Here is a 10,822-nt window from a genome sequence, read left to right as displayed (position 1 = left end):
CTTTCTAAAATATATGTACTTTCTAGATTTGTCCACTGAAAAGAGCAAGATGTAATGAAAACCCTAACACGCAGATTGCGGTCTCTACATACAAGGTGGGGCAGGAAGTATGCATTGTGGACATGGAACTCTGTTAAAGCAAGCTGTCAAATACTAATGGGGATGGGTCAGAAGGACTCAGAACAACCTGAAGGGGCTTCCATTGGCCAAAGATAGGACAGTTTGAATAATAATAAGTATGCAAATGCAAAAAAATTAAGCACGAATATAGAAAAAATTATGCATCCATACAATACTAAAAAAATAAACCTAAATCTCTCGGTTATCTTTGGAAGTTTCACACAACATGTGATTCCCTTTTAGGAATGGGCAGTTGCCTCTGCTGAAGACAGCTGCCTTGTCCAACATCACGCCCCATTCTAGGAGCAGCCCACAACCAGCGGCCATCCAACATGCAGGTAGAAAGGTCTGTTCTCCTCCCTCTATCTGGAAAGCAGCTCTGAAGCACCATCTTAATTTGAGAACTGTCATTCATAAGATAGCAGCAAAATTCTGCTTCTCCTCTGCACAATCCTGCTTCCTTTATCTTTGATTACAAGAGCACTTGGTAATAAAATGTCATCTAGTCAATTTCCAGTACTGCCCAGACTCTAAGTTTAAATCACAAAGGCAACTTTAAGTGTTATTTTCAAAAAAATCCCATGAGCATATCTAGACTATGTAATTTTAATCATCAGGGGTTGATCTATCTATAAGAAAGGAAATACAACATAATGATTACAAACACTCCTTAGTACCAGATATGCTTAACACCAACATCTGTGTGACCACAGTAATACCTAGTGATAATAAACTAATATTACAATTAATAACCAAACAATTGACTAATCAGCACTTTTGAAAACATCGATCATACTAAAAGCATCGGGTAAGGTTGACAGTAGCACCTTTGGCTTGGAAAAGTTTCAAAAACTGTTTAAGTTTGGGATTCAGCCACATTACCAACACACACACACACACACACATACACACAATTTCTCTGGAATATGGGGGAGTGGATCAAGTTATATCAACGATTCCATTTAAATCAGCACTAACAGGATTATCACAAATCTGAGTAATAAACTTTCCTCACTTCTCACCCAGACATGAATTCCTGCAATCTTGAAGTGAACTGGGAAGTGACTTTTGGAAAGCTAACACGCTTTTATGGAGTTGTAGAATGTTACTGTGCCACACAAACCAAACGGGGGTATGGACTACAAAGTTAATTAGTAGTGGTAACATAATTTATTTTTCTCCTTCTAAAACATATATCAGTATTAAAAAAGAAAAGATTTGCAAAGATGTTTTCAGTGTTTCATTTACTATTGTTTTATATGCTTGCATAGGTATGTGGTGTATGTGTGAATACAGGGGGCCTTATATAAATGTATTTCTTTCTTTGCATTGGGGTAAAAGGTGTTTGAAATGTCTCAGGTTCTGCTCCACAAAGCCTGCAGCATAGGAGGCGGCGGGGAGGTCGCCGGTCCCTAGCGCGGCGTCCCTCCCCTGCCTCGCGGTACTTACAAAGGAGTCGCTCACGACCAGTACCACGTTGGGGGCTTTGGCTGCTACACGCTTCTGCTCTCCTGCTCCAGGGGCCGGTGCCCCCAGCGCCCAGGCTGCGACCACCGACACCCATAGCAGTAGCATCACGGGTACAGGTTCTGAGAGCCTGACGCTGGGCCAGCCGCCTCCCTCTGGCGTTCTCTGTAGCGGGGAGCTGGGCGGGGACAGCTAACAACTCCCAAAGCTTGCAGTTTGGTTTCCTGATACTAACGCCCAGCTTCACCTTCGGAACTACAACTCCCATCAGGCTGAGAGCGCGCACATGCGCAACAGAGAAATCCCAGCTTTTTACCCACGTTAAGACCTTTTCATCAAATACCGAGCAAATCAGAACCCGGCCACTTCCAGTCACGTGACTGATGCCTGGGAAAGGCGCATGCGCTCTCACTCCAGACCCGGCGTTCGTAGAAGAGCAGCATCTGTACCAGGTGGGTTCAGGTCTCTGTCGCTTTTGCACAAGGAAGCCTAAAGGCGACTGAAATGGTAGAGAAAGAAAGAATCGGGGCTGGGGCTCTTCGTTTTGGGCCACGCAAGCGTGGCTGAGTGTTGGGCGAGATCGTGAACTGGGCGGTGATGAGGTGGCGGCGCGGCTGTCACTTAAGTTGAATAGGGCGGTTCCTTGTGGGGCCTCTGAGTGGACCGCTTCTAGTCCGCCGTGGATACCTTAGAGCCCCCCGAATACTTTCCCCAAGGAACTCTGTAGCCTGTCGCATCTTGTTGTTTCTCTCACCTGGTGCAGTCAGGATTTACTGTTCTCCCATGGGGTGAGGAGCGGGGCCTAGTAAGAAGTTTCAGGCTATCGGCGGGGAAAAGCATAGCTGTTCCTTGCCTTCAGAAAGCCAAGGAGAGAAACGAAACAGGAGGGGTAAGTGTTGGGCTGTGCGACGTGTTCAGTTAGTTAACGTAGGTTCGGAATACCATTGTTTTGCTGTAGAACAAAAACCGATCTCTTCTGACTGTTGAATTCCTTTGGAGATTTCTGGAAAAAGCAGATTTCTGTCTCAAAGCCAAATTCCAATTTCAGTATCATAGTTTCAGGTATATAATTTGCACATCACACTAGTAGTTTTAATATTTTGACAGTAAAGAGAGAAGTTATAGTACTTATTTAACATAAGTCAACTGAATACTAATATCTAGCAGTTTTTTTTTGCATAATTGTAATAAGGAACAGATTTATTTATTTAATACTCACATGGCAATTAGGTGCTGAGCATAATACTAAGAATTTACTGAGCATCTACTGCGTGCCAGGTACTTTAACATGGAATATTTTTTCATAATCCTCACTTTCACCATATTGCAGATAGGAAAACAATTTGGAGAGGTTAAATGACACACCTGAGTTTACACAGGGAACTGGTATAAGCACGACTGGAAATTCAACAGTCTGTGCTTTAACTAAATGCTTTGTCTGCAGTTTATTACTAAATTTCATGATAGTCTACCGAGTTTGTTCGTATAGCTGAATTGTTCCTCAAGCAGCATAATAAACATCTGCGGGAACGTGCAAAATAAACAGAGCCGGGCACGGTAACTCATGCCTGTAATCCCAGCACTTTGGGAGGCCTAGGCAGATGGATCACCTGAAGTCAGGAGTACGAGACTAGTCTGGCTAATGTGGTGAAACTCCGTCTCTATAAAAATACAAAAAGTAGCTGGGCATGGTGGCAGGCGCCTGTAATCCCAGCTACTAGGGACGCTGAGGAAGGAGAATTGCTTGAACTCAGGAGGTGGTGGTTGCAGTGAACTGAGATCACACCATTGCACTCCAGCCTGGGTGACAAGAGCAAAACTCTGTCTCAAAAAAACAAAACAAAACAAACCTAAACAGTAGTCTCGGTTTACATGAGGTTAGATTTCAGGGAAGCAAAATCTAGCATATATGAAATAATACAGCATGGAAGGTGATATAAGTGGGTTCCTTTATAAATACAAATTTGTTTTGAGTTAATTTGGAATATAGGACATATTTCTACCATAGAGACAATATTGACTGACATTTAAATTCATATAAGTTATATTTAGCTTTGTGGCTGATTCCATAAACTGTACTTACTCTCTACGGCCTTGTTTCCACAGAACATAACATCAGAGGTGATGACAGGATTACAAGAATACATCTTTTTCTTCTTTCTCCCCTTGGCAGTGTCAGTAGGAGCAGGTGCTGCAGTGGGTTGGAGCAAGACAGATATTTTAGAGACTTAGAGACATTGTGCTGGAAGAATCTAAGAGGCTTCTAGTCCTACTTCCCATCTGACATTCAGTTTATCCTAAAACATTCCTGCTAAGGGGATTGCCCAGCCTGTGCTTTTTCATCTCCAGTGATGGGAAACCCTTCCATTGTACACCTCATCCCATATTTATATAGGTCTAATTATTAAAAGTTCCTATTTTAAGTTGAAATTTCTCTATTTTTAACCATACATTAGTTCATTTTTCTTCACTTTTACATGGATAATCGCTCCCTTTCAACAGTCCTTCCCCCAGCTTCCTCGCCACCATTTATTTTTTTTCCAGTTCCCAGTTTCTTCAACTAGTTCTCATGTAATTTCAGGTTTCCTCACTGTTTTGATCACTTTTTTGTGAACATACAGCATTTTTGCTAATCAGTAACTAACACTCTCAGAAAAGGTACTTTTGTGTGTGCACATGCATGTGTCTGTGTGTTACAGTGAAGGTAGGGCATCTCTGTTAGTCTGCAAGGGCTGCCATAACAAAATACCACAGACTGTGTGGTTTAAGCAAAAGAAATTTATTTTCTCATAATTCTGGAGGCTGGAAAGCCAAGATCTTTGATTTTTTCAGAGGCCTCTTTCTCCTTGGCCTGCATTTGGCCACCTTTTCTCTAGGACCTTACATAGTCTTTCCTTTAGGCATGTACATCCCTTATGTTTGTGTGTGTGTGCCCAGGTTTCTTCTTTTAAGGTCAACAGATTGGATGGGCCTACCCATATCACCTCATTTAAACTTCATTACCTCTGTAACGGTCCTATCTCCAAATACTGTCACGTTCTGAGGGGTTAGGATTTCAATATATGAATTTTTGGAGGACATAACTCAGCCCTTAAAAGTCTCCATTACAAACATGTATGTTTAAGTCATCAGTTACAGATTTTTAAGTTCGAGATTGGTTGCTTGAGTGAAATACTCTGTGGTTCAGAAAGATCTTTAATAAAAGATCTAGGTTTTGATTCTCTGTAGTTCTTTTAATGTCCAGAATACCCGCAACACCATATTCTGCCTTAAGAAAAGGAGACTAAATGTGCAGCTTGTGATGGTGTGGAATATATTAGTATTGTCCTCACATCTGCATTGTACCAGACACTGTAGGGAAGAAAAGAAGGAACTAGAAATAGTCTCTGCTCCCAGGGAGTCTCCAGCCTAGTTTTTGGAGGCACACAGACATAAACATCTGTAAGTTTAATAGCAGCGTAAAAGGTATCAAAAAGTATAGTTAATGCTAAATAATCAAAAACTAAAAACTATAATATCCCAAATTGTACTTTGGAGACTGCTTGTGTACTTCCAAATGTTAATTGGTTTTCACTGAAATAAATGTTCCATTATCACAGAAGTTTTAGAATTGCTGGGTTAAATTAACTTTGGGTCTTCATTGTAGGAATTCTCAGAGACTTTAAAAAGATAATTTACCTTGTGACTTTGAAAGACTGAGAGATACAGCCTATAATATTCACAAACTTAGTAGGCCACTCATTAATACCCTTAAGCATGTTAATGTTTCTTGGAATACATTTTTGGAAGTGTTAGTATAGATAATAAATGCTATAAATTTAGGCTAGTGTGACATTGGTCTGGGAAGGCTATATGCTTAACAGTTGAATTTGGCCTTGAAGTATGTGCAACATGTGAGTAGACAGAAGCGAGGGTAGACAGGGTAAATGGGAGAAGCAAAGATGTACAGATAGAAGACTGGGAGGGGTGATTAAAAAAAAGTAATGTAAACTAGTGTCAAAACATTAACAAGCCTTTTGATGGTGTAAAAGAAAATAAAACTCTTAAGGCCCACAAACTCACTATGACAAGGGGAAGGTTAAGCCTGGGATGTGAGTCTTGCAACACTGCCATTCTTTTCCCCTAAACAGATAGTTTGTAATTTCACAATGTTAGGTCATAGTCTTACACATAAGCTAGGTTCCCACAACGACAAAAGGCCATATACCTCTTCAGGTGGCCTCCTCCCCAAATTGCTCACAAGGAAATTCCTTGCAGGCTCCTAAATCTTTCAAGATACATATTCTCTTATAAAACAAGCACATGCCAATTGTAATCTTGGGTCTGCAACCTAAATTTAACTCCTGAAATTAAGTTCTGTTAAATCTCACACTGAAAATGTTGATTGCAAGCTTATCTTCCCAGGTACAGAACCAGGACAAGATGAGATCAATCACTCTTAACACCTACCCTGACATGGTTGCATAATTGACTCTTTTCTCCCTCTCTTCAGATGTGTGCATTATCTTATGTAGAAGGTAGATTTATTGAGCTCTAATTAGAGCCTCAGGAGAATGTAACCCTTTGCCTCACTGCCTACTTCCTTCCCCCCATTTTTTCCCTCCTGCATGCTCTCCCCTAGAATACTGAGTTCTCAAAGCCGTCTTTGGAAAGTGAGGGTCACAGATGCTTCGATGTCTTGTTTTTCCCAGGCGTGTTCTCAAAGTATGGCTCAATAAACCTCTACTGATTGAGACACTTCTTTCTTTTATTTTTTTGTTAACACTGGTAAGCTATGGAAGCTGGAAGATCATTAGCTATTTATTGAATATGTATTACTCAGTAAGTGTTGGGTATATAAGAAGCTCTGAAAATTTAAGACCTGCATCTAAGAATTTATTGAATTGGGAGACAGGATATGTCTATAGAGGATAATGAAAATAATATTTGTTATGTTTTAGTTGAGTAGCTCAGTTAATAAGTGGTTTGGAGGAGGGAGTGGTCCCTGTTGTAGGCTATACTCTGGTATTCATGTAGTGTAGTAATTAATTTGAAGAGGATACTCATGTCTGATGATAGCTGTCTTTTGAGGAATACAGATGCTTCTTGACTTATGATGGAGTTACACCCCTTAAACCCATTTTAACTTGAAAATATTATAAGTCAGAATGCATTTAATACTCTGATAAGCCCATCGTTAAGTCAAAAAATTGTTAAGTTGAACCATTTGTAAGTCAGGGGCCATTTGTATTGGTAAGAAGTTTACTTCATGAGAGCAAGGAAGGAGTAGGTTGCAAAGAGGGTTGAGGATTTTGAATGTGTAGAGACAGTTTATAATAACCGCTGAGTTATCGCACTAGCCATTTTAGGAATGGCAAATAGTGAAGTTTATTGAGAGAATAACAGTAGATAGGAGATTATTAGTGTAGATTATGTCCAAGCACTCCACCTATGTATGTATCAGGTAAGTGATGTAATTCTTACTTTACCAATGAGGAAATGGGCTTGGTGAAATGAAGTCAGGTGCCCAAGGTCTAATGGCTTTAATCCTAGATCCATTTGATTTCCTAAACTCACTCTCAACTAGGGTAAGCCCTGGTGGGTGGATGTGACAGTGAAGGGGCTGACAGGATCTAGGGTGTTTTGTAAGCAGAGCTGAAGTGACTAAGTAATAAAACTAGATTGGGTGAGGAGGGCAGCCAAGTGTTACCAGGGCTCAAGAAGCCAGTGAAATAGGTTTGTACCTTTTCTTTTTTAACTTTTATCTTACTTTCTTAAACATTGTTTGGATTACCGGACTTTCTTTTCTTACCAGTAAGACTTTTTACTGTTGAACTGACACTTCTATTTAGGTCGATCGTTAACGAGTGTTTTGGTTTAGTGAACTTTTCATTCCTTGTTCATCCCTACCTACCTCGCCTACATTGTTTACCTCCTAGCATTTTTTTTTTTCACTTTATTCAGCTTTTCAGAAGTGCCTCCATTCTCTCCAGGGAGCATTCTAGATTATTTTTTGTTTGACAGAAGCTACTTCAGGGATGCTATCAAAATATCCTTGGAATTTGTAGATGTATAGTCAGTTGTGTTACTGTTTTAAATGACTATTTAAATGCATTATTAACATTAAATTATTTTCCTCTGTTTTCATTAGATTATAAACTATAATTATATTATACTCCTTATGTTCCTTAGAACAAAGTGCTATTTTCATATAATTAGGCTGCAAATTGGGTGTAAATAAGTACGCTTAGTTGTCTGTAGATGTCCTTGATTCAAAGCAAAAGAAATAGTAGATATTATTTTTTGGCTCAATTTTTTTATGTTGACATAAGTGTATTTTGGGTTTCTGAAATGGTTTTTCAAGATCCTTCTGATCTCTTATAGAAGTTTCCTTTTGTTATCTGAAGCCTTAGGAATATAGTTTAGACCAATTCAGAAATTTGGATATTAAGATTAGTGTCTCTCTGGGAAATATAAAACATACTAAAAATTGTACATAATTATTTCTCATCTTTTAAATTATAAATTATGTAAATTGAATCTGATGCATTAAAAAGTTCAGAAGGTTTTGGGTTGTGGGTGTCATCCTTTTTATATGACTTTCTCATATTTGTTTTTATTTAATTTAGATGGAAAACGGTTAAGGAACAATCTGAAATTGAATTCAGGAAGAATATAGAGGTGGTAATAATAGGTAAAAGGTAAGTGTCTAGAATGCTAAATAATAAATTGGAATCTATTTTTACTTAATGATTGTTTTTACTTGTTCCTTTCAGAAGAAAGAGATAATGGCATCTTCCTTTTTTTTTTTTTTTTTTGATTTGTCAAACTATGGGTCATCACAAAATATCTTTTGTCATTAGATTTAAAGGTATTTTTTTTCTTTTCTGTAATTAGCTTCCATTGTCATTATCATTACTATTATTGTTGTGGCTTTGTGGAATCTTTGTATGGGCATATTGGACTATTATTTAAGGTTTCATAGCCTCAACTGGAGTAGGACATATCAGTTCACTTACCTATATATGTTGTCTTTGAGGAATATCATTGGCTTTATGGCATGGCTGTCACTTTCTAATCCTTTTGAAGTGCAATTGTTGCAACTTTTTATGCTTGATTTATGTTGGATAAAAATATTTTGCTTTGGTAGTAGAAAAACTTGAGTGAAAATGTACAAAATGAATGCTCTTATTTAAAAAAAGCCAGTTGAGATTGAGGAGAAAAGTGGGAGGAGAGGTATAATAGGAAAGAATTAATAGGGAGTTGTGGTGTGGAAGAATAATAAAGGCATTTCTCTCTTGCAAGAGAGCTAGACATTTCTTTGAAGTGTTAGAAATCCTTACAATCAAGGGAAATACCCAAGATAGAGAAGTATGAGGTTACATGGAATCATTTTGGATAGTAGGTTTTTACTCTTGGAAGGAAAATGGGTTGAGTGGTACCTAGTAGATCGTTGGATCTCAGTAAGTGTTTAGAAAATTGGTGAATGGACCTTTCCCTTTCCCCTCAAAAAAAAAAAAAAAAAAAAAAAAGGAAGTAGAAGCTTTTAGGGTTGAAAAGGGACAGATTATTTTATCTTTTTAAAAATTAGCCTTCTGAAACTTATATACATACATATGTGTATATGCATGAGTAAGAGAGGACCTCATTGCTAGCTTATGCTAAATGTTGCATCAAATGAGGGAGTTGGAAGAGAAGAATAGAGGATTCTATTGTAGCATGAAGAATTGTAATTATATATGGAGACATACAGATATTGAAGGATATTTAATATTAGAATAGGTTACCAAGAGAAAAATGGTGTTCGTTTCTATATAGTGGTCTTTCAAAATACCTACTTAAAAATTCCTAATGGCTTCATATTTGCTGCTGTATTTAAGTCCAAACTTGTCTGTTAGACTTTCAGTATCAGTAATCTGAGGCTCTACTTTACCTACCCAACCTAATTTTCTTCTGTTCTTTAATAGGTCCCTTCTGATCCATGCAGGCTGGTTTTCTCATGTTACCTATACTTCCCACAACTCGTTCCTACTTCTCTCACTTTGCTAATGAGTTTGCCTCTGAGTAGAGCAATTTTCCTTCTTCCCTCCATTCTTAAGTCTTGTCGTCTTCTATTAATAATAGCCATTAATTACATCACACCATACACCTTTCCTTCTCTGAATTCCTATTGCACTTCCACTCAGTACTCTTAGTTTAGCATTTGATTATTGAGTGAATCATATGTCTTAAGTCTTTCTCTTGATTTAGATTATATTCTTTTTTTTTTTTTTTAATGTCATGCACACCAAATAGCTTGGGGGCTGCATGTAGTTTAGTAGGGTTGGTTCTACCTTATTTGTGTACATGCCCTCTTAAATGTTGGGTGATAAAATAGATGGTAAACTTCCTCCTTATGTAATGGTTGTACTCTTCTGTTTGTTTTTAATTTGAGACTTTTTTTTTCCTTTTTAACTTGGAAATCTTTTGATTTTTTTACTCGAGTGTCTCTTTTTGTCTCTTTTTATTGATCTAGATCAGCTGTCATCATCCTTGATGTTGTTTTCTTCTTTGTAGTCTGCAGGCTTTTTTTTTTTAACCAAAGGAAACTGGTTTGAGAAAATTAATTGTGAAATCAGCATTGAAATTTGTTCTCTAACTCCAATCAAGATTTGCAAACTACAAAAAAATTGTTCTGAAGTTCTCACCTGTAAATATATATCAAGATAATTTCAGATAAGGTAGTAGTTTCTAAAGCAAGAACATATGAAATATGGTGTTTTAAATTATATAATTATTGTAAGTAGGCAAAAAAAGGTTACTTATCTTCCTATTTAGGGGATCTGCTTCTAGTTGTAGATAAAGTGATTTTATGGTACCTTAATTTTTCTATTATTTTGAATGCCAACATTTTTTCAGCCAAAAAGATTAAAAAATATATATCTCACTTCTCAGACTGATTTGGTCTCATATTTCTGTGTTAGCTGCTTCTTTGGATATAAAGGACTGTCAGTGTACCATGTCAGTGATTCATCTTTTTGGTATATTTTGCTCCCTTGAACATCTGGAGTCAATAAGTACTTAATATTTACCACAACTTGTTTTACCTTTCTATGAGATTAGAGGAGCTGACAGAAAATACAAATGTTTATTTTTTTCAATAATTTTCAGTATGATTGAATTTGACTTGTTTACAGGTAAGCCAGAATAAGTTGTGATATCTTAAAATATACCAATTTATTTAAAATTAATGTATCTTAAAATTAAATAAAGAAAT

At 37.5% G+C, this 10,822-nt stretch overlaps 1 protein-coding gene across 3 annotated transcripts in view; it reads left to right on the top strand.

Annotated features, from left to right (window-relative positions):
* Positions 1-1,942: 1,942 nt before the first annotated feature.
* The window catches only part of TTC37 (tetratricopeptide repeat domain 37), a 95,241-nt gene continuing 86,361 nt past the window's right edge, over positions 1,943-10,822 (top strand). Inside the window, exons 1-2 of one of the 3 annotated variants that reach the window (XM_037733307.1) lie at positions 1,943-2,041; positions 8,199-8,267. In XM_037733307.1, coding sequence (XP_037589235.1) covers positions 1,971-2,041; positions 8,199-8,267 — 140 coding nt within the window. In that variant the 5' untranslated portion in view covers positions 1,943-1,970. Of the gene's footprint in view, positions 2,042-8,195; positions 8,268-10,822 lie in introns of all 3 variants that reach the window. The other 2 variants (XM_017514100.2, XM_017514101.2) reach the window with 2 other exon arrangements.

The sequence above is a fragment of the Cebus imitator genome, unplaced genomic scaffold (assembly GCF_001604975.1).
Source record: "Cebus imitator isolate Cc_AM_T3 unplaced genomic scaffold, Cebus_imitator-1.0 Scaffold515, whole genome shotgun sequence".
NCBI classification, from domain to species: domain Eukaryota; kingdom Metazoa; phylum Chordata; class Mammalia; order Primates; family Cebidae; genus Cebus; species Cebus imitator.
The sequence above is the reverse complement of the archived record's forward strand: the minus strand, read 5'-3'. Positions and strand labels throughout refer to the sequence as shown.